Below are 25,421 nucleotides of genomic sequence, written 5' to 3'. Positions count from 1 at the left end.
TCCGGGCCACATGGAATAAATTCTGCGTGAACATTGCTCTTGGATCATTTTTATCAATCATCGCGTAAAATGTCACAATACCTTTATTAAAAAATTTCCAATCGATCCAATTCTTCAAAAATAATAACCGCTTGATGGCAGACCTTTGAGAATTGATTAATTGTAAGCACTGCAACTTTTGACCATTATATTATCTACAGTTTTTCATCCTTCAAGACAACTGACAGATGAAAATCCAGGTGAATTATCTAATCTTGTTCGTAAAAAGCAATTGCACCAATCGATCAATCCACATCTAAATTATAACCGTGCTGACCAACGATTTATAACTCGCTGTCATTTTCATATAATTATGATCGTTGCAAAGATCACCCTTATTAAATTTTGACTTAAATTTGCATTATTAATTAAAACAAGTTATGAAAAAGGGAAAAGTTTCCTCGAGAAAATTTAGGAAGCAATAAAAGTTATTTACTTACGCAGAAAACAAACACATTGAGTGAGTGGAAATACTTTGATTGAATATAAAAAATATACTTTTTGCATTGTGTAAATTCACTTTTTTCCACATCCTACATGTATGTGTAAAATTTAAACAATGTTTGTAAATCCCAGGCCCTGAAGATGATCTCAATAAAGATCGAAACGTTGACACAATATGTTTTTCTGAAACCTACATCACACCAGACCGCATCTCACGATTTCTGAATAATTAAGTTATTTTTTTGCCCCTTAACACTTTTTGTATGTACATTACTGAAAATTAAAACAAAAATGTCATAAACTTCCCGCTGGTTAAAGCAAATTTATCATACCATTGTGTATGAATGAATAATTTTTTTTGATGGCGTAGTGAAAAAGTTAGTTTCAACCACTTGAGTTATCGTGACTTCTATTAACTTCTATTGGAAGTCAGGAGAGCTTAAGTGGTTAGAACAGCAACTAAGGTCTTCGTTGAGATGAAAAACCTAGTGTCTCGAATGGGATTCGTACCCACGACCTTCGGATCAATTTGCCGCTGCTCTAACCACTGGTCACGGTAACTCAAGTGACTAGAGCAGCAGCATTTTGAGCTGAAGGCCGTGGGTTCGAATCCCGCTTGTTACACTAACTTCTCATCTCAACCTTAAAGTTTTATTCCTCTTGAAATCTAATACAGGCCAAAAAAGCGAGAGTAGGCAGACCAATATGATCGGAGGCGATCAAAAATAAACAATTATCTTCTATAAGGCATAAATAAATAAAAAAAACCTTACTTTCGTTTTCTTCAAAAAACGCTCAAGTTTGTGGCCTTATCTCCATTCAAAGTTATCACCTCCTCATTCTGTAAGTTACTCGTTGTACTAGAGAAAAACTTGCGATAAAGGACCACTAAATAGTACAGTGCCAACCAATTCGTTAACTCTTAGTCTTGGTGTTAGAAGGCATTTCTCCTATAAAAACACCCAAATCTTCGATTGCCGAATTAAATGTTTAATCAATATCCATTTAAGATTGATGCAATATAATTATAAAATGAAGAATAATTAATATATCAAGTGTACACTACTTTACTACTAGGCGTACACTAACTTCTAGGTAATTTTTTGTGGTGGATACCAGGAACTGAAGAGGTCTCCCTGAGCACTGCAACTGTATAGAGCTTATTGTATTCTTTCCTGGCTCCATTTTGGGGCGCACGCAACACTTGTGAATTGAGTCCCTTGTATGCCGGTCCACCAAAGACACTCATTTTCGAAGGGGGACCGAACAGAATTCAGGATCCCGCCCCAGATCTTCCATTGATGAGTTCCGTGTCAATTTGCATCGCGGCCGCGAGTATGATGCTTTAGTCATCGTTGACCCGTAGGACTAGGTAATATTTTAGTGCCAACATATTTTCTGCATGCTAGATGGTTCGCAATCTTTATGGTGTAGTAATGGTGACAACGTACAAATGTCAACTTTTTCATCGTTGTTTTTGTCCCTTGAAGGATGCAAGTGATAGTCAAAGACTGTCTTTCAAATGCCCTTGGCGCATTAAGGAAACAAAAGTATTTAAGTATGTTAGATTAAACACATCGTAAAACTCATAGGAACTGTCCAGATAACACATGGACATAAAGAAAACCAATAAGAGGACGAAGACATTTGACGTGGAGGGGCTCTGCGGTCTAATGGCTAGGTGTCACATTTCAGCGCTTTCACCTCCCTCAACGGTTAATTAAAGTGCATATGGGCAGATGGCTGTCTTCACCTGGTGTTTATACCACAGGCGGACGTCTTGCGACAAATACCGTCCAATTAAAATGCCCCAGCCGGAATTTTCTAATAGATCACTGACGGCTCCCCTTTAACAGGTCCAACGCAGCCGCCCACCAACGCGTCCTACCTCTCATTGCCACTTATACTATTGACCTAAGGGTCCTATTTTGCAGGTGATTGTACCTAGATTTCATTCCTGTCGAATCAAGTTAAGCCTTTAGGCTTGTATTTTCAATGTATATCTATGACCAAACGATATAGTTTTGTCTATTAAAAGTATTTTGTTAAATATAAATTTCCTTATAAAAATCAGTCCCTGCAATGCTAGCAGTTCAAGAAACAAATAAATTCAATATTTAAAGCTGTCAGATTTTTTTAAGTGCCAAAGAATCTTGCTTTCAAGGAACTTCCCGATCCTGGGAAGACCGTTAAACCAGAATGGCAAAAACGGGATTGCGAAGGGTAGAACAATTAGCCTGGAATCGTCTGTGAAATTAAAACGATTGTCCCCCCTTCTTTGAAATTAGCAAGGAACGACCACCCGCCAATCGACACCTCTGAGGATTCCGTGGCGTCGGACCGATTTGGGCACGGCTCGAACATAAATTGGGCTTGTTTTAATCACGTTTCCTGTAATTTATATTGTGCAATTTAGATAGCGGCTTAAATGGGTGCGTATTTCTTGGTTTTTTGTCTTGTTTAATTTAAAACAATTTTTAAATTACGCTCGTTCAATTTCTTTCGGTCGGATGTTGGACCTGCAAAACCGACAGGGCGGTGCAAAAAGGTGATTTTGGTACTTCGATTGTACAATATATAAATTATATATTCTGCAACGAAAGATTGATATTGTTACTCGAAGCTAGTAAAATGAGCAATAAACTGAAATATATTTAATGTAAGACGTATAAAAGAGGAAAGTATAATATAAATTTATTTTTCTTCTCTTATTTCCCTTACCCACGAATAACGTTGTCTACCTATATTAATTCTACAAAAAGAGTTGAAGAAAATTCTAGAAACACGCAGCAGTAAAATGAAATGAAAAAAAAAGATATAAGAGAAAGGAGGTTAGAGATTGCAAATATAAAGCAATGGGAGGAAAGAGGAAATGAAGAGTAGAAATATATTTATGTCAACTTTTTTTTATTAATATATATATTTCATTTATATCCCAAACGTTGATAGTAAGTCGGAATGGTAAAGTGCCTTAGGTTAAACCAAGCAATCTCAATGGCCTATGGCTTTTGGCTTTTGAATGAACCGTCATTCTTGTTTCCTATGGTCCATATTTTACCACTCATATATATCACTCATTTTTTCGTTCACTTTGCATTTTTGTAGTACTTGATATTCCTCGGGGCGGGGTTATAAGCAACCCCTTCCTTTCACGCTAATAAATTACTTTTACTCTCCAGAGGTCATATACTCACCCCAGAGTACTTGATATTCCTCGGGGCGGGGTTATAAGCAACCCCTTCCTTTCACGCTAATAAATACATTCATTACAATAAATTAACACAAACACAATACTCGATAAGAACATAGAGGTCTGGTCACATTCACTCCCCCAGAGTACTTGATATTCCTCGGGGTGGGGTTGAACCCTCTCCACTCTCGCTAATAACTTACTTCTACTAACCAAACGTCACACACTCACCCCGTGATGCCTTGTATTCATTTGATTTTTTTTCATATGTGTCAGTGCGATGTAATATTTTGTAAATTTATGATATCGACGCGACAGGATCGCTATGCGAAATTCTTTATCCATTTATCTATTCGTCTGTCTATATAGTTATGTATGTATCCCAGAATTAACCATGAAATCTTTTAGGTCTCAAATGGTGCTTCTAGTTGCACTATTCTTCTTGGGAAATTATAACTAATTAACGTTTTTTAATAGAACTGTCATTTAGTTTCTATCCTTGTCTCTAATTGTAGTAGTTGTACTTATGAGTTCCTTTTTGTCCCTATTTTGTGACCAGTTTAGATTGCTTTAGTCTTGCCTGTGATATGGATTCGTTTGATTTTTAATGTGTGCGTGACAGTGTGATGTTATATTTGATAAAGTATGGTATCGATGTAGCAGGATTGCCATGAAAACATTCTTTATCAATTTGTCTATTCATCTGGCTATTAAGCTATGTATGTATCCCGTACTCAACTATAAAATATATTACGTTTCGACATAGTCTCTTGTTTTGGGTGAATATAATTAATTCTTGTTTTTCAATTGAACTCTCATCTCCTTTTTACAACTTGTATGTTCTTTGTTTCAATGGGAAGCCTTATTTCTCCTATTTAGTTGTACTTACGAGTTCCTTTATGTCCCTATTTTGTGACCGGGTTAGATTACCTTAAACCTCCCTTTAATGTGGATTCGTTTGATTTTTAATGTGTGCGTAAAAGTGTGATGTTATTATAAAGTATGGTATCGATGCAGCAGGATTGCCATGAAAATATTCTTTATCGATTTGTCTATTCATCTGGCTATTAAGTTATGTATGTATTCCATATTTAACCATAAAATATTTTAGGTCTCGAAAAAAGTAAAAAAAATTAGTGTCTAGTTGCACCTCTCGTATTGGGCAAATATAACTAATTCTTGTTTTTCAGTTGAACTCTCATCTCCATTTTATAACATGTACGTTCTTTTTTTTCAGTTGCAAGCCTTTTTTTTCTCCAATTTAGTTGTAATTATAAGTTCCTTTTTGTCCCTGTTGTGTGACCGGCTTAGATTATCTTAGACCTGCCTTTGATATGGATTCGTTTGATTTTTAATGTGTGCATGAGAGAGTGATGTTATATTTTATAAAGTATGGTATCGATGCGACAGGATTGCGATGAAAACATTCTTTATGATCTGTCTATTCATCTGGCTATTAAGTTATGTATGTATCCCATACTCAACCATAAAATATGTTAAGTTTCGTCATAGTCTCTCGTTTTGGGCAAATATAACTACTTCTTGTATTTCAATTGAACTCTCATCTCCGTTTTACAACTTGTATGTTCTTTTTTTCAATTGGAAGCCTTATTCCTCCAATTTAGTTGTACTTATGAGTTCCTTTATGTCCCTATTTTGTGACCGGCTTAGATTACCTTAGACCTGTCTTTGATATGGATTCGTTTGATTTTTAATGTGTGCTTGAGAGAGTGATGTTATATTTTATAAAGTATGGTATCGATGCGACAGGATTGCGATGAAAACATTCTTTATGATCTGGCTATTCATCTGGCTATTAAGTTATGTATGTATCCCATACTCAACCATAAAATATATTAGGTCTCGACATAGTGTCTAGTTACACCTCTCGCCTTGGGCAAACATAACTAATTCTTGGTTTTTTTTCTTTTTTCTTTTTTCTATTGAAGTTTCATCTCCATTTTACAACATGTATGTTTTGTCTTTTTCAATTGCAAGCGTTATTTTTCCAATTTAGCTGTACTTACGATTTCCTTTTTTGGATCTCCATCTTTGATTTAACCTTAGTGATTTAACCTTTTGATTTAAGCAATTATTTCATTATGCCCATATGGGCGATCTTAGTGATGTGCGAATTTGACCCAATCCAATTCATGAGTGTTCGAGGCAGATGAGCGTGTAAGCACCGGTTCACCTAGTCATTTTGTGTGCTCTATACTCAAGAATTGCAAGCGAGCGTTTGAAAAGAACCCCTCGGCCCGTTAGCCTCTATAATTGTTACCATTATGCTTGAGTGTTAGCTTTTATTTCTTTTGTGCGTCCGCGTGTCAATAGTCTCTAGTGGTCTGTCTGTCGGCTCTGACAGCGTTCAAGATTCCTAAATAATGGGAGGACAATTCGACACGGAAGGCGTTGCGTTGTACCCAAGCGTTTTATGAAAACGGCTATTAATACTGTTTGAAGTTATTTTGGGGTCTTCCTATCCTCGCTATTTTGGTCTGAATCATTTCGAAATAATAAGTGATTGGTATGTTCTTCCCTTATTGGATCCGTGTTGATAACTCAGAATGATGGAAGAAACTATTGAGATCATTCAAGTTTTCTTTCACCCTCTTAATTTTCTTTTTATATAAGGTATTGGTTGAGATGAAAAAGTTAGATTCGAACGTCGTGGCCATTTTCATAAGTAAATGAAAATCGAATCCTGATTACACGGCATATGAAAAATGGCAAAAAGAGGTAAAAAGCAAAAGGTTGTAGGTTAAGATATGGGGAGTTGGTGCCCGAATAGATCGAAATCACGGTAGCTTAAGTGGTTAAAGTAGCGACGTATAGGCGAAGGTCGTGGGTTCGAATCCCGCTCGTAAAACAGACTTTTTCATCTCAACCAAGGCCTTACATAAAAAGAATAATTAATTGAATTAATACCTAAGGTTGTAATAGAACAAAGTTCCTGTTTGTTTCATGTCAGGCTGTGTTTGTTCTTAAATTTTCTTATCAGATGTGTGTTACTTACTCACAGGTGACCGTTGCACATTGGGTTTTTTATAAATCCTTGTCCAACAGATTATACAGTTTAAGGAAGATTAAAATGAATGGAAAAGAACAAGGATTTAATCAAATAATTTTAAAAACAATACAAATCTAATTAAGATGAAAATTGTCCAAATCTAATATGATTTGGGGTGTAGTTGAAAAGAGTTGGTCAGCAGACCAATTTTTTAAATTATCAATTTAATTACTTAAAAGTGGTCACTGGCTAGAAGGAGCAACACAAATTGTCCAGAGATCCTGGTTTTCTGTTTTTTTTTTTTAAATCACAAATCCTACCACTCAAAACAACAAGCTCATTTCATTACAAAAGTATTATTTTTTGTATTTATATGAACCAATAAATATTTTCTCTAATTCAGACTAAACTAAGATTGCCCAGTACCAGCACTGAGGATGGCGAGAAGGCGAAAGGCACATGACATACAAAGATAGAAGGATAGGGATGGTGAAATGATCGGAAAAATTATGCTAAACATCCAGAAAGTGACCTGTTCAAAGTTCATGTCCCAAACAATTTTATTCCTAACTTTACATTGTCATAAATAAGCAACAGTCGCATTGTTAGAGTAAAGTTTTTTTTAAATCTTTGCATTTTCTTGACTGCTTGACTTGATAAACTGTGTTAAGTATAGTGCAGTAGTTTGTTGTTTTTTCCTCACCCAATAACTTTTCCTTAACCAATAAATATTTACTCTAATTCAGACTAAACTAAGATTGTACAGTACCAGCACTGAGGATGTCGAGAAGGCGAAAGGCATATAACATACAAAGACAGAAGGATAGGGAGGGTAAAATGATGGGAAAAATTATGCTAAACATCCAGAAAGTGACCTGTTCAAAGTTCATGTCCCAAACAATTTTATTCCTCACTTTACATCGTCATCAATAAGCAACAGTCGCGTTGTTAAAGTAAAGTTTTTTTAAATCTTTGCATTTTCTGGACGGCTTGACTTGATAAACTGTGTTAACTATAGTCCAGTTGTTTGTTGTTTTTTCCTCACCCAATTATATAGACTTTCACCTATCTGCCAGATTGAAAATCAATTATTTTGATTAAGAAACTACAATCTCCGAAATTGTATACTATCTCGGTTAAAATTGTCAGTATTGAACGAAATAACCTTTGAATTCGATGTCTGCAGAGTTTATGATAAATATTCCTGTGAGCGCTCGGTATGTGTGGACGCTTAATCCAATCTGCGATCATATTTATTTTCTACTCCAGCCGCTTATTTAAATCTGGTGGAAATTTATTGGCCGGAAGCCTCTAGAGGCTTAAACACACACAGCAGACGCGCCCCTGTCCAGTTGGCCTTCGTTTTAAACAGATGTTCGAGCCGGGACGTCTTCGATAACCGTAATCACTGTCAGTACTGATGTTTATAATTTCAACGCTACTGAAAAACCCGCCTCGTTCTAAAAATAGGAAAGTGGATTTTAAAACAATTTCCATGAAACGTTGGACCGCGGGGGTTTGGGCATTTCTACCGGGGCTCTTCGTCGTGCCGGAAAGGGCTAACAGGATGTTATAAATATACATTAGGAGGAACATATGTTTACAGCCTTTCAGCCATCTTCCCTTGACACTTTTCCCACCCAATTACCGCCCTTTTGGTTGAAACTGAAACAAAATCAACCAAAACCCTCTGGAGAATTTAGCCAAACGTCAGGTTTTTAATTTTTTACTTAGGCATCATAACACGACTTATATAGCACAAAAGTATCCAAAAGAACAACCATTGAATTGTTTAATTAATTTAATTTTAATTATTTCTTGTTTTCATTTTAACAAGATCATATTTGCGAGTATTGGTATTTTATATAAGAATTTTAAAAAAAGTAAAATGCTCTGATCTGTTCAAGCCCTGGACGAACAAAAAGTGGATAGTTAGATGATAAAAACCTTCTTTGAAATCAGGAATTACTTTACTTCATAAAATCTATCTTTATTCTTGAAATTCTCTTTTCTCACACCACCTTACGTCGCTGAAAATTTATGATGGTTAATGAACAAGTTGTTGCACTGGTATAAATTGTATAGGAGGTTGCCCGCTGGAGTAGTTAAAGACATTAAATCGACTACTTACATGTAATAATGAAGATAATTCCTTCAATCAAGCACCACTGCAAGTCTCACAGAACTAGTATCTATTGGGATGAATATGCGTAATTTCTTGGGCTATTTTTTTCAAGCAGCGATATCCTCCTGTGGCATTATTTATTTGATTTCACAACTGGATAGCTGGTTTTTTCCTTTGGATGTTTCCTTGGAGTTTTCACTGAGTGTTGAAATAAATCGCATGTACATTATGAAAATAATTTAAAAAAAAAACCCCTATACCCGATCACAGGAAATATGAAGGAAAATTTCTCTAGAAGAAAAAGTTGGTGGAGTTCTGTGGAGTACTGACTGAAAAAGCAAATCTGATGATTTTAGGTTATGTGTCATTATCTAAAAAATTATTTGTATTTTTAATTTTGTGTAACATACATATAACATCAATCCTTTTTAAACATTTTCGTTTAAACAAAATTTTAAACCTGATCACGGAAAGTACTGTACATTTTTTGTTTGGTTTTTTAGAAATAGTCGGATACCACCAGTGGCTAATGTGCTATAACTATTTTTTCCAATGGAACTGGAAAAATATTCCTTGATTATTTATTCAGTATAAATTAATAAAAGATCTTACTAAATAAACAATTTCCCACGTTTTTGTCAAAATTTTATTGAACGCAAGATATATTAAAGTTTATATTGTTTATTTTCTTTATAATATCTATAAATGTTTATTATTATTCATCTTACTACTACATTTTATTGTACGCAATGCCAAGGTACATTTTCTTTGTAAATGCATATTATAATTATTATTACTAGTGTATATTATTGTAGGTAATGAAGGCCAACCCCAATCTGTATGTCTGAGACTAACATATTAAAAAAAATTAAAGTTTATGATAATCCCAATCAAATAAATGAAAACACAATTTTGGTAGTATGTATTCCCACACCTTCAAATGGCGGGAAATGAATTTCAAATTTGAACTAGGCTGGTTGTGTTTGTAAGAAGTAAAAATTACGGGGTAATCAAATAGATTAAACAAAAGAATCAGACCTGCCAGTTGGATGTAAACGTTGATGATAAACTTCCCGAATGTAAGTTGTTTTGAACAAAGAACTGTTGAGTAAGGATTGGGCAACTCGGTTGTTGGAAATGGAAAATGTTTTGGGGATTATTTTGTGCACGAGAGGTTCATTGTGTAGGGCGATGTTGGTCACCTGAAGTTGAGAAAAAGTAGACTATGGTTCTGTGGACTTTGGATTGGAATGTCAGTATTTTTTGGATGTTTGAAGTATAGTAAGAAGAACGGCAGTACCCCACAGTTCTAGGCAATAGTGATTTTAGTATTGCCATTTGTCAGTTAGATTTTTGTTGAAACGTTAGATTTGCGTGCCAGGAGTCTGTAGTAGTCCGAAACGTTGTTTAATTCCACATGGTTTGGGCAATGTTTATTGATTCCAGGTAATTCTTGAGACTAGATGGACGATCCGCGGGTAGCGGACGCAGTCTGTTTTTGGGATGGGAATATTGTTATGGAATATTGTATGAGAGGTTTTGCTTCCAATGGTGTATGATACATGGATGCTTTTGTTTTCGTTAAACTTTATACGCCAGTGTTTGCTCAATGAGGCTATTTGCAGGACATGTGCCTAGAGTTCCTCTGGAACAATCCGGGATAGGGCAGAGGATAGCACTGCTTTCGTCGACAAAAGATGCTACGTGGGGAGTGAATTTGGGATATCTGCGGTATAGAGGAGGTAAAGGATCGGTCCAAGTACGCTGCCCTGAGGTACTCCCACTCTCAGATAACAATAGTCTGAGTACGCCGATCTTTGACGGACTCCCTCAGTTTGTACAGTGGTTTAAATCTCCATATTCAAACGGAGGTCTAATTAGAAAAAATAAAAATTTAAAACAACAAAATGTCATCAAAATCAGCATCTAACATTAAATAACAAATATGTACCAAAAAATCATAATTTAGTTAAGAGGTTCCGAAGATTAGAGTACAGGGAGGTGGTCAATTTCCCTATTATATATAGTTGAGGAAGTGTTCCCTTAAACTATAGTTTAGGGATGTGTAGTAGACTGGGCCCTTTAAAAACTATTTTATCCCCCTTCTGTGCTTACAGCACACTTGCGAGTTCTGGTTTCCCAAGGCCCGAGTTTACAGGTTAAACTTCTTCTTCGGTTAAATTGTACGTCCGAAAACACTTCCTCCTTCGGACAAATGCGGTGCCACAGTTTGTATGTAGGTGTGTTAGAGTTTGCTCTGTTTCTTTGCAGAATCTGCACGTGTCGTGTTGTGTTATACCAATCTTCTTCAGATGCCCATTCATTCGACACCGTCCTGTTAGAATCCTGTTAGGATTCGTAGTTTTTTCCTGGTTCTTTTCGTAAATTCGGTTGTTTCATTCCTTTTAGAAGGTTCTTGGATCATTTATGTTCAATAAGTGCATTCCACTGATTCCTCATGTTCAAGTTGTCCCTTTGTCTAAGGTACTCATTGATAGTGTGAATCCATATACCAGAATGGCCTTCATCGCAAGGATGTCCGCATTTTATTAACTTAGCAAATGGTTTACTTAAATAATAACTTGTGACTTTTTTCAACACCTGTCTTTCAGTAACGAGTTTAAGTTTGTCATTCAAATCCCAGATCAATTTTAGTCAAAGTCCAATTTTTTGTTTTATCTCATACGAGCTATACCCTAAATAATTTTTCACGTGATTCGTGTCGATTCACCTGTATCGACAAATATTCAAGGTTGCCTTGTCGGCTTATACATATTTAATTCATTAGAGTCAGCAGTTTAGGCCAAGATACGGAAAACGCGATCAAGAGAGAAAGAAATACCAAAGCAATAAAACTAGCATTTTCTACATGGAACACCATTGATAGTAGTGGCCGGTATTTATGATGTTTTAATCTCCCATTGTGAGTTAATTGAGGGGTTATTATAATAACATAAACCCGTGGCATTTATGGCCCTGGGGGAAAAAATTCGAAGCGCTAACCCAAGGAATTGTGGCTTCTGTTCCCGGCACGTGGCCCTTTCGGTAGCGTGCCATGTCTCCAGACCATTATTTAGGACAGAATTATGAAAATCGCCCGGACCAGATCTCTGCTTGGTTTATGCCGTGCATTTTGCTCTTATGCGTTGATTATTTCGTTGAAGAGTTGGTCGGTCACGCTATAATTTTCATCTTCGCCGGAGAAATATTACGTGCGAGTTTTCTTTTTGGGGGGTATTACAAAGAGGCCGATTACAATATTTTACCGCGTCATTAAAGCTCGGGCCGATTCCACAGCTCTTTCATTACGCGATCATTAGCGAGTTTAGTACCGCGACTATTGGGTTAATTAACTTAAATCGGTGGATAACGTGACGATTTTAACCTCATGAAGATGGCACGAGACTAAAAAGGAAGGGTCTCAAATTGGCAATTTTGAATTCTGGCATCGATTTAAAATATGCCAATTTATTGTTTTTATATACGTTTTAAACAAATCCGTAAACTGATTATTCCGATAAATTAATTCCTAGTATAATATATCTTCATCCAGGTTCGAAATACCAGCAAAATAGCTAGAAACAGTCATTTAAGTGAATTACTGAAGCGTCCTCAGGAAGTTAAGTCCCAAACCGACCCAACAGTTGTTGTGTTTTAATGATTATGCCTTTTCGCTTAATATGTTTAAAAAAAATGTGGAGACATAGATACAATATGTAAACTGATCTGTCTGAGTATGCTAGATAGATTCTTATAGATAACTTCTTATCTTTACCTATTAATAGAGGTAATTAGTGCCCTGCGAGCTTTTCAGCCATACTCTCAAACATGATACATTTAAATTTGAAAGTCCGTCTTATAGATAAATAGATAGCTACACGGATGGAAAAAGAGATAGAGGTAGACCTAGAGATACATAGAGATAAATAAAGAGAATGAGCGATAGATAGATACACAGATACAGAGAGATATATAAATAGATATAAGAGATAGATAGATAGAGACTAAGATAGTTTACAGAAAAAGAGAAAAACTAAAGAGATAGAGATTGACAGATAAAGAGAGAGAGTGTGTGTGTGTGATGTACATATGTACAGAGCGAGAGGGAGAGAGAGAGAAAGAGAAAGATGGATAGAAAGATAGGGGTAGATATAAATATACAAATAGATAGACATATACATAGAGATAAACAGGCAGAGTGAGCGATAGATAGATACATAGATTCAGAGATATAAATTGATAGAAGAGATAGATAGATAGAGAGTAAGATAGGAATATACAGAAAAAGAGAAAAACAAGAGAGATAGAGATTGTTAGAAAAATAGATATAGAGAGAGAGAGAAAGAAAGAGAAAGAGAAAGATGGATAGAAAGATAGATGTAGATATAAATATACAAAGAGTTAAATAGATAGACATATACATAGAGATAAACAGGCAGAGTGAGCGATAGATAAATACATAGATTCAGAGAGGTATAAAAATAGATAGAAGAGATAGATAGATAGAGAGTAAGATAGGTATATACAGAAAAATAAAAAACTAGAGAGATAGAGATTGATAGCAAGATAGAGATAGAGATAGAGAGAGAGAGAGAGAGAGTGAGAAAGAGAGAGAAAGATGGATAGAAAGATAGATGTAGATATAAAAATGTATAAAGAGTTAAATGTATAGACATATACATAGAGATAAACAGACAGAGTGAGCGATAGATAAATACATAGATTCAGAGAGGTATAAAAATAGATAGAAGAGATAGATAGATAGAGAGTAAGATAGGTATATAAGAAAAATAAAAAACTAGAGAGATAGAGATTGATAGCAAGATAGAGATAGAGAGAGAGAGAGAGAGAGTGAGAGATAGAGAGAGAGAGAGAGGGAGGGAGAGTGAATGTGAGGGAGGGAGAGAGAGAGAGCGAGAGAGAGAGGGACAGTATTGCGTTTTTAAATGTTTGTCTGCGGGTTTTTTTGATATTTAATATAGACGATAGTGGAAAACTGATCCATCTGAAATAGTTTCATATTATGCCCATATAAATAATATTACCTTGGAAATTCGAATTTTATATTAAAAATCAGGAATAAGGCCATTGTAATAATTTTTTAATAACGGTTACTTTATATTTTTGCCTTTTAAACTATTATTAAAAATAGCGAGTGAGATAAATGTTTCGGTGGGGCTAGTTCGAAGCCATCAATTGCATTGTACAAATTTGAACAAAATATGCTCAATTAGCTCATAACTTTCCAATTATTTTGCCTAGTACGTATTATCAAAGCCGGTTGATTAATGAGCCTTGATATCAAATAACGTGATACCCGGCCGGCACGAATCAATGCAAATTTGTGACCTACCTCTGAGGCGCGTCTCCTGCAACTAATTTTCACCCCAATTTTAAGGATAAATTAGAGCGTTCATGTTCGACAATTGAGCCGAGTTTCATCAAATCGTTGTTTAATTAGCGAGAGATTAAAGTAAAGGATATATGTTTTGGGGAGGGGTCCTCAATCAAAAGCGACATCAAACGGTTATTACTCTCAAACCTCCCAGGGCGAATATAAGGCAAAACGAATTATATAAAAAACGTTTAATTGAATACTTGAGAGAGATTGTTAGTCTGAGGGTTATTACAAGGGATTTTTATCTTGTAAAAATTTAAAAGTCAGTCTTATGAGTAATTAGCTTATAATTATGTTCTTTAAAAGAATTAAATGCTAGAAATCAGATGTAGTAGGCATTTATTTCAGTTTCATTGTGTATTCGTGTTGTTACTTGTTTATCGCTTTCTCTCCCTCCCTCTCTTCATTCTCTCTCTCTCTCTCTCTCTCTCTCTCTCTCTCTCTCTCTCTCTCTCTCTCTCTCTCTCNTCTCTCTCGTCCTTGGTCTCAACTATGCAATAATAAATACACTTCTAAAAGCACAAAATGTGTCCATCCATTATATCCTTAACTTAAAATATGATTCTGGAATATATGATAAATTTTTGATATTAAAAATGTTAAAAATTAAAGATGTACAAATCTATTCCACAGCAGCATTTTTACATAAAATAGTACAAACTAAAAATCCTTCATACATTTTTGATCATTTTAAATTTCAATGCAATTCAACCAGAACAGCGACTCACTTAATTCATCTCCGAAAACACAGAACAAAAACACTTAGCAATTCATAAAAAATATTTAAAAAAACGTCAAATATCTTTAACTCAGTACCGAAACATACAGTGCAAATAAAAAGCAAAAAATCATTCAAATAAAACTTAAAGAACACTTATTCAGAAATCGTGAGATGCGGTCTGGTGTGATGTAGGTTTCAGAAAAACATTTTCTTTATCGTGCCAACGTTTCGATCTGAGAGTTGTGTTGAAACAGCAATATCTCACTGGCACTCTCAACACGACACGCAAGAATGGCACAATTACACAGAAGACAAACACTTTGTGTGAGTAGAAATACTTTGATTGAATATAAAAAATATTTTTTGCATTGTATAAATTCACTTTTCCACATCCAAAATGTAATTGTTATATGTAAACAATGTTTGTAAATCCCAGGCCCTGAAGATGATCTCAATAAAGATCGAAACGTTGGCACGATAAAGAAAATGTTTTTCTGAAACCTACATCACACCAGACCGCATCTCCCGATTTCTGTACAATTAATGGTCACTAATCACCACACATTAAAGAATACTTATTAAGCAAATATTTTTGAATATAACATTACAAATTAGCATTTACCTATTTTAATATTTACTTAACTTGACAATATATACCTTTACATTAACTTGTAAAATGTTTCTAATCATTTTATTAGTATTTTATTTCATTTTTAAGTCGTAAAATTATGTTCCGATTCTATATGGATTCTAACATAGTTTTTAAAATCTTACGAAAAATCTATATCTAATCATAACTTCATATTTATAGTTATATGTAACTATTAAATTTACCTATTTATATTTAACAGAACCTAGCCAAGTAAATTTATTGTTGTGATGTTATTCAATAATTATACGCTCTGTATGAAAATATAACTTACAAGTTTAACTTACCCAAACTTTAGTCATTTATTTCATTTTACAATATTTCGTTCTTTTTATTATATGCCTGATATAAATGTAAACAAATATAATTGTACCAATATTATTTTTTAATCTAAGTTTTTTGGTTGAGATAAAAAATTAGTGTCACGAGCTGGATTCGAACCCACCAACCTCGGCTCAATACGCCGCTGCTCTAATCACTTGAGCTATCGTGACCAGTGGTTAGAGTAGCGGCTCATTTAGTCGAAGGTCGTGGGTTCACATCCCGCTCGTGACATTAATTTTTCTTCTCAACCAAAAAACTTAGGCAAAAAGAATAATTAATTGGAATAATTAATATGGTCACTTTGACCACTAAACATAAATGGATTATAATTCCAATTACACGTTAAGTGTAAGAAACGTCCTAGATATCTATCTTTTGCGTATATTTTAATAAATAATTCATGTTTGAGTGTGAGAGTGTGTGTGTTTTGTTTTTCTACTCACCAGTGAACCCTCAGTGGAGGGGATTTAGATTTCTGCATACTGCTTAGAATATTATTTCACTGATTATAATTTTATTGATTGATTATATTTTTTAAATCTTTAAATTAGGTTAAATTAAACCTGAAACTTAAAATAATTAAATCTGTGTTAACAAAGTAAAGAACATTTTCCAAAATTCAAAATATATGTATATATTATTTTTTCAATCCGAATACGTTACTCTTTTAGAATAATGGTCCGTTTTTCCGTCAGGAGGCTGACGTTTGATTAAGTAATAAGTGGTTGGCCAATCCCGATTCGACTTCGACCGACCTGACAACAGTCATTAGCTCCTGGTAATTTCGCGATCTCCTCCATCTGGGAATCAAACCACCAACGAAGACGGAATTAATGAAGAACCAGCCGTGGCGGCGAAAGGTTATAATTGCAGGCTGAAAAGTGTATCTAGTCCTCCGATGTTTACCCAGTACCCTTTGTATTGTAATTTCAAAAAGATTTTCTCTTCCATTTTACATTTTATCCCATGAGTTAAAATTTTAAAAATTGACAGTATCTTTTTTATTTTGGTCTAATTAATTTTTTCACCTTCACGAACGTTAATCTAAATGCGAATTGTTTGGTCTTTCTAGTAGTATTATCACTGGCTTTGTGTGGGATTGTATAGCGACTGAATAGGGTGTTGATAATTTTCAAGGGTGGAAGATTGGTTAGGGTGGATTCGATTGGGGAAGGGTCGTTCCTGATGGCTAGGGGCAATAAGAAAAAAATAACCAAGTAATGCGTTGAGTGCTTGGCAAACAGCAACCCGAACCAGTAACAACCTGCATGCTTGAAATCGCTCTATAACTGTGAAATCTCAAGAATGTTTTCAAAATGACCCTTGTAAAGTCAGGTTAAAGGTCCAGGATTCAGCGACACTGGTGTCATTTGATTTTTTTTTTTTTCAGGAGTAAGAATAACATGAGCAATTGCCCTTGTAATAGAGCGTATCCAAGTAGATTTTACACCTTTTTACCCTGGAAGGTCCCATTCTCCTTGGAATTCGTTTTTAACAAGTGGCTTTCGATGTTTTCCAGCAATGCTCGAGGTATAAAGAGAAGACAATAAAAGGAATTTTCTTAGCTTCGTCGTTTCTTCTATCGTATCTGTTCGATATCCTTATAGGTTTAATGCTCATGGCCTTAAAGAGGCATTGAATAGCTTGTGAAGTTTATTCTTACAGTCTAATGTTAATAGTTTCCTTTTCCAGGGGCTTTAGACGGACCTGTATATCGGGGAAGATTGTACATGTACGTTTTTCAACTGTCTATTTATAAACCTTCCTTAGGAAAATCAGCCATTTAGAGTTAAAACAGCTAAACTAAATAAATATTAATTTTTTTTGTGTGTGGTTTTTAATGACGGGTTAGCCAATGATTATTTGGAGATCGTGAGGTGCGGTCTGGTGTGACGTAAGTTGTAGAAAAACATTTTCTTTATCATGCTACGTTTCGATCTTCATTGAGATCATCTTCAGGTCTCGAAGTGTTTGTTTTGACCAACACTGGCACTCTCAACACCACTCACAAGAACGACACATGTACATGGAAAACCAACACTTTGTGCCCTGAAGATGATCTCAATAAAGGTCGAAGCGTTGGCATGATAAATAAAATGTTTTTCTAAAACCTACGTCACACCAGACCACACCTCACGATCTTCAAATAATCATTAATTTTTTTTCGCATGATGCCATTTTGAATTTCGACCGTTCATGGAAGACTTTTGGAGGTGCAGACAAATATCGAACAGTGACATTTGTATCCAAATTATTTGTTTAAAAAAATACATATTTACTATTAAAGAAAATAAACTTTGTATTTGTTAATTCGTTCGATTTGTGAGGAGGGTCAAGAATGAGGTCGTTTAAAAAAACTCCTTTTTCTTTTTTCCCAACGTTTCGACCTTTATTCGGGTCATCTTCAGTCATAAAGTGTAGTGCTGTTCTTGGGGTGTCATACTGGGTTTGTGTAAATTGTTGTGCTTTCGTTTTCACAACGATTTCACAAACCACAAGAATAGCACCACACTTTATGCCATGAAGATGTCCCGAATAAAATACGAAGTAGAAAAACATACGTATTTTGTTGATTTATATGGTAAATTTGATATTTCTAAGTTTATGAGCAAAATTGGATTTGAAACCATTAAACTCCTAAAATTGCGAAATGCCGAAACGCGACATATAGACCGTCATAGGGTAGGCTGACCAGGATGATTTGAGACAATCTATTATAATTGTGTTCATTTATGACTATAACGTCTGCTCAAAATAACATCACATATTATTTTCCTATAGAGGAGTTAATAAAACAAATTTGTTATAACTTTTTACGGTTTCCAATGTTGTTTGGAGTTCATGATGGCCCTGGATATTCTAAAACTTCTGAGATATATTTGAAGATTGTCCAACCTTAGACATAACGGTGTGAGTGTCGGCCTGTGTTTAATATTGATTGAAAATCTGGCCTGGCAGGAATAAACGAATTCACGCCTTGGGTCCATTAAACGGATATCTGTTGAATTAATGGTCCTTTTCGAAGGAGAGCGAGCGTGTTTCTATGCAAAATATCATCAGTATTCATGGGCTGAGTCGTTTAAAGTTTATTCAAAAACGCCGATCGTGTCCGCCGGGGGATTGTCCATATGCTCGCCTGTTGGTTTACGCCTACGTGCAAACGGCAGCCTACACAATGGGAAGTTTCAACGCCAAGCATGGGAGTGGCCGGGCTAATTTCTACCGACGGACGACGATTATTCATTTTTAGGTATCAATTGAAATAAACCTTGGGATGTTTTACCCTATCAGACCTGATTATAAAATCTATCAGGGTAGGTTTATTGTACCCGTAATGGAAAATCTTCGATCAGGGCGTCTAATGAATCAAGGAATCCCTATACAAATCAAGTATTGAATATTTTCGCAATTGTTTTTTAAACAAATAACACGCCAATGTTAACTGAACCACAATTTTCTCTGGTAAATTCGTAAAAGTCTAGTCTTCATTCACTATCGTAGACAAATTACATTGCGTAACAGGAAACAGACAATCCACGGTCTGGTGGGTTTCAACATCTTCTGAACACTGCTCACAACAATTTTTCAAAATGTATATAAAGTTGATGTGTGAATATCATAAAAAAATGTTTTTGTTTTTTTAATTTTCTATCAAATATACTTTGCTACGGCTTATTTCTACTGTATTATATTGAAGAATAAATTTGATTTTATACCTTTCTATATAAATTGCTTGTTTTAAATTGGTTGTAAAAAAGTCCTGATCTTTTAAAAATGTTAATTAATCCTCTGTTATTTCATTGTGTCTGTTTCTTTGCCCTAAAATTGACTAATGCCTTGGTAAAATTGAATTTTTATTTGTTCAGTTATCTTTTCTTGTTATACCTACATATTACTTTTTCTGCTTTAGTACATGCTTTACTCAAGTGATCGATTTTGTTTGTACCAATAATGAAATCTAATGATATTTATTAAAGATGCTTTTAGGTTTTGACATGCTTTTAGACCTTTAGACGACGTATTTCTGACATTTTTCTGTGGTTTTTGTTTAATTCTTCTTCTTTAATTCTACACTGACATATATTTTTAACCACCCTAGAATAGATTTCTATCTTTTCCTCTGATTTTATTTAAATCTTGATGTTTTGGAATGAATTTTTACCATCAAGCAATATATATCATTTTTCTCTACCTTTATTTATTTCATGTCATTGGAATTTTTACCATCAAACAAGAGATTTCTGACTTTTTCTCTGATTTAATTTGCAATTAAATTACATTTATAAATTATTATTATTTTAAATATTTTAATTAATTTTCAGTATCGCTGCAAGCTTATTTTACCATCAAGCTGTATAGCTATATTTCTGACTTTTTATCTGATTTTAATTAATTCACGGTATTTTGTCGCAATTTTTAACAAATTATAATTTTTTAAATTTTCTTCTCTGGTTTCAATTAATTTTGACACGTTTTGTAACTATAGATTTCCGAATGATTTCCTCCTATTTTAATTAATTACTGATATTTCTGCAAGCTTTTCTACAACCAAGCAAAAAGTTCTCATGGTTTATTTGGTTGTATCATGTCATTTTGTGGCTTTTTTTTACCATCGAACAAGAGAGTTCTGACTTTTTTCTCCGATTTGATTTAATTCTGGGTATTTGGTCACGTTTGTTAATCACCCAATTATTAATTTCTTCCCTTTTTCGTCGGATTTTAATTAATTGTTAGGATTGCTGCAAGCTTATTTTACCATAAATTAATATATTTGTCTTTTTTCCTGGTTTTATTTACTTCATACCATTTTGTCACAATTTTTTACCACCAAACTACTACCAACTTTACTACCAAAAATATTATAATTTTCTGTTTTTCCCCCTCTGGTTTCAATTAATTCTTCATCTTTTGACAAGTTTTTTAACCACTCAACCTTAGATTTCCTACTTTTTTACCATCAAACAAAGAGTTCTGGACGTTTTATCTGGTTGTATCATGATTGTCGCAATTTTTCACCATCAAACAAGATATTTTTTCTTTGGTTTCAATTAATTCTTCACATTTTTACTCGTTTTTTAACCACTCAACTAAAGATTTCCGACTTATTTCCTCCGATTTAAATAAATTATTGGTATTTCTGAAAGTTTTTCACCATCAAAAAATACATTTCTTACTTTTCAACTGGTTTTATACAATTCATAATATTTTTTGTTATTTTTTTTACCACCAAATTAAAATATTCTGATGTTTTTCTCTGGTTTGACACATTTTTTAACCACTCAACTATAGAATTCCGACTTTCGTCCTTTGCTTTTATTCAATAGGTCATAATACTGCAAGCTTTTTTTTACCGCCAAGCAATAAATTTCTGTTTATTTATCTGGCTTTAATTCGTCATATTTTGTCGCAATTTTTACCATCAAATATGAGATTTCTGTTTTTATTTCATTCTTGATATTGTTGACATATCGTTTAGAATGTTATTTTGAATTTATTTTGATAGAAATGTGTGGTGATTAGTGACCGTTAATCGATAATTATTCAGAAATCGTGAGATGCGGTCTGGTGTGATGTAGGTTTCAGAAAAACATTTTCTTCATCGTGCCAACGTTTCGATCTTTATTGAGATCATCTTCAGGGCCAGGGATTTACAAACATTGTTTACATTTAACAGATACATGTAGGTTGTGGAAATAAGTGAATTTGTACAATGCAAAATAAGGCATTGAAGGCCCTGAAGATGATCTCAATAAAGATCGAAACGTTGGCACGAAAAAGAAAATGTTTTTCTGAAACCTACATCACACCAGACCGCATCTCACGATTTCTGAATAATTATTTTGATAGAGTTTAATTGATTGAAAACAGATTAAATATTTAACTACATTCACAAAATTTTATATAATGTTTACCAGGACAACGAAGTTCTGTTTACTTTAAAGAGTAATTAAATATGATTATTTTATATTTCGTAATATATATTAAGTTACCAATGCTAGAGGGGTATAGAGTTTTTTCATATTTAAACCAAGTCGTTGGTACGCCTTCCAGTACATAATATTCAAATGGGCAATAATTCTTATTAAGTTTGTGCTTTATTTTATTTATCGTTCTTTGTATTGTGTCAGATTGTAACTTTTTTTTATTTCTTTGTTTTAGGCGATGTGCTGACTGGAGTTTGCTACGTCGGACTTTGGAACGTCGAAACACTGCGAAAGTTCGTCCTTGCTCCGCTGTTCATTTACCTAGTCCTCGGCACCATCTTCCTCCTGGCGGGGTTCGTGTCCCTCTTCAGAATCCGCACCGTTATGAAGCACGACGGTACCAAGACTGACAAACTCGAGAAGCTTATGATCCGCATCGGTGTCTTTTCCGTTATGTACACGGTGCCCGCTTTGGTCGTCCTCGCCTGCCTCTTTTACGAACAGGCCTACATGGATCACTGGATGCTCACGTGGAACATGGAGAATTGCTCGATGCCGGGCAAGCACACGCCGTTCTCCATCCCGTGTCCCGTCGGCGAGCGGGCGAAAGGAGCCGGCAGGAAGCCGGACTTCGAGATTTTCATGATCAAGTACCTAATGGCGTTGGTGGTAGGCATCACCTCTTCCTTCTGGATATGGTCGGGAAAGACGCTTACCTCCTGGAAAGAGTTCCTCTACAGGATAAGAGGCCGGCGCGGCGAGGCATATGTATGATAAACGTGGTGCTTGGGAAACACTTTTCACCGTTTTCCCAAATCATTTTTACTTTTAGGGTAACCTTTGTCGGCCGGCGAATCGCGTCTAAGTTTTTAATAGATAGCCTGACGGTCAAACAAAATAAATGACGAGTTGTTATAACAATTGAAGCCCTTTTAAACAAACAAAAGGGAAGCCAAAATTTGTACCAACCCGATTGGCCGACCGTACGTTTACTTTAATTTGTAGATAATCCTTGTTGACTTATACAACAGATCAAGATTTCTGGTTAAATCTAAATTTGTCTATGATTTTATTCATTGTAACTATCTATAATTTCTAATTGTTCGAATTTACGACAAAATGTACAACACTCAAGTGCCTAAGGCGTTACCCTCTTCACACTTAATGGATTTTTATTGTAATATTGTCAATTGTACAGCTAGTTTTAGTTGAATTTTGTAAATATTCCCCCCAATCCCTGACTGATTGTACATAAAGAGGAGTCGGGGGGGATGCGATGAGATAGGCGCGGTCAAATATCTCGATCTCACATAGCCTCCGCCCATCGCCAACTAGGTTTTGTACTAATCTCGTTTTATTTTTTTTGAAAAGGCTTGCGGACCTCTGTACTAAAAACGAAAAAAAAGACTAACACGTTTTGTATCCGTTTTACCTCATGCGCCGGACCGAGCCGATTTCTGAAAAACCGTCTGTATATACAAATGTACATAATTGTTAAGAAATGTATTGAAATGTTGAATGTACATAGCCATCGATAGAGAAAACATTTTTTATATATACAAGTTATATAGACAAAGAAAAACAAATCACGACAATGTAGATAAACCTTGTTGTTTATTCAGAAAACAATACCTGATAATTTTATATCAAATTAATCACCTCAGAAAATATTTTTGCTCATTTTTGTACTCTCCAAATTGATGTATTAATTACAACAGTGTTGATAAAATATAATAAATTATTATTTTAAACAAATGTCTCTTTAATTCATTAAACCTTTAACTTTCTAGCAAAACAAGTGAAATATTTCAAAAGTTCGCAGAGTGCTTAACCTGCAGTTCTCAAGAAAGACCCAAATATAGTAAACTAGACTAATTATTATACAATTAATCATATGATTGGTTATAAAAAAAATGGAAGTGGAAACACACCACATGTATTTGTTAAATGTAAACAATGTTTGTAAATCCCAGGCCCTGAAGATGATCTCAATAAAGTTCGAAACGTTGGCACGATAAAGAAAATGTTTTTCTGAAACCTACATCACACCAGACCGCATCTCACGATTTCTGAATAATTATAATTGCAATTTTCCATCTTTTTTAACGTTACAGCTAAAACGGTACTCAGGCGACTAGCCAGAGCAGCCAAAAACATAAATATTTATAAATACAAAGGAAAAAGTTAAAATAAGGTATATAGGAGCACAACACAGATTTACCTCTTGGAAAACGTCAGTGTTTATTCAAATGGCGATTGGGCCCCGCATTGTCAAGCCCGTAGGTGAAAATCCATGTGGAAAAGTGGGCCATTCCTCTGGGAGAGTTGAGGGACCCTTATCCTTAACATGGAGAGGATATCCGGTGCTTCGATGGAGTTGTTGCCACCATCCAACAGGTGAACCAATAGGAAGCTAATTTTCGAGTGAGTCCAACTTTAAATTTGTGCAGAGGGAGAATGGACATTATCCGATTCATAAACAGAACTAGAGGAAATAAACTGAAGTGCTGGTTCTGAATCTTTTCGGGCATCTGGTGTCGCCTTTATTAAGCTGGTCGAACACTAGGTCGGTGGCGCGGAACCGACACCCCAAGAAGAATACATTGAAATGAATCTAACCCCGCACACTAGGCCGGTAGGGCGGCGCGTCGCGGAGCCGGAGAAAGTTACCAGACGCCCGTGCCTAGTGTGCGCCAGGGCGGTCGGAAATCGTTGAGTTCAGGTACATTCGGCTGCCCTCAGCCGCCATATTTGAAAAGACGAAGCCAACGATAGTGACGTGGGGACTCCTGGAAATACAAAATCAACGCTGCAGTTTAGCGTTTAGCCGAAGGTCGTGGGTTCGAATCCCGTTCGTGACGCTGACTTTTTTATCTCAACCAATACCTTACACTAACACCTAACATTGGCTCTGGCCTGTTAGATCGAGCAATGTTAACTATCCGATTCTTACAAGTCTGCTTCATCATTTTTCTCGATTTAACAGGACCTAACAGGGTTAACACAAAGTTCGTGAAAACCCCTACTGCCTCTCAGAAATTCTAGGAGATAACATTACAACAATTAACAGACTGATAAAATTTCTAAAGAAAACTAATCTATTTTCAAAAATTTAAATTAAAAATGTATCCATAAGAGTGACATCACGCCAGACTTTTAAGGCGTAAAGCTTACTTTAAAAACTTAAAGTTATACCTTATGTCGGTTGATGCCTTTATAATAAATGTTTTTTTTTAAATATAAAAAAACTATAAAGATAGTTATCGAATAAAAATTATTGCACTTAAATATTTTCATATACAAGGACTAGCAACATTGAGGTATAAATTTAAATTTATAGTCTAGTATTTGTGAACGTGCTTATAACCAAGTTTGAGGGAATTTGACTCCCTAACCTTTGTTGAAAAAACTTTTTCCTTGGACTATAGACCATAGACGACCATATTATTGCTGTTTGTTTGAAGTATGGATCGTTAGTTATTTAGAAAATTGACATTGACAAGTAATATGAACGTTATTCCGTGAACAGCAGGTTTTGGGTGAGGTTGATTATGAGGATCTTCCTAAAAGAATTGTTCTGCCCTCAGCCGCCATATT

General features: G+C 35.0%; 1 protein-coding gene across 1 annotated transcript in view; it reads left to right on the top strand.

The window, feature by feature from the left end:
* LOC106672598 (frizzled-2) overlaps positions 1-23,102 on the top strand; it is a 146,207-nt gene extending 123,105 nt beyond the window's left edge. Inside the window, exon 2 of the mRNA XM_014404145.2 lies at positions 22,060-23,102. Within this exon, the coding sequence (XP_014259631.1) occupies positions 22,060-22,598 (539 nt within the window). The 3' untranslated portion in view covers positions 22,599-23,102. The remainder of the gene's footprint in view (positions 1-22,059) is intronic.
* Positions 23,103-25,421: the final 2,319 nt, after the last annotated feature.

The sequence above is a fragment of the Cimex lectularius genome, unplaced genomic scaffold (assembly GCF_000648675.2).
Source record: "Cimex lectularius strain Harlan isolate CLEC.00 unplaced genomic scaffold, Clec_2.1 scaffold139, whole genome shotgun sequence".
Lineage (NCBI taxonomy): Eukaryota > Metazoa > Arthropoda > Insecta > Hemiptera > Cimicidae > Cimex > Cimex lectularius.
Note: the sequence above shows the minus strand (reverse complement) of the source record. Positions and strands in the feature narration are given on the sequence as shown.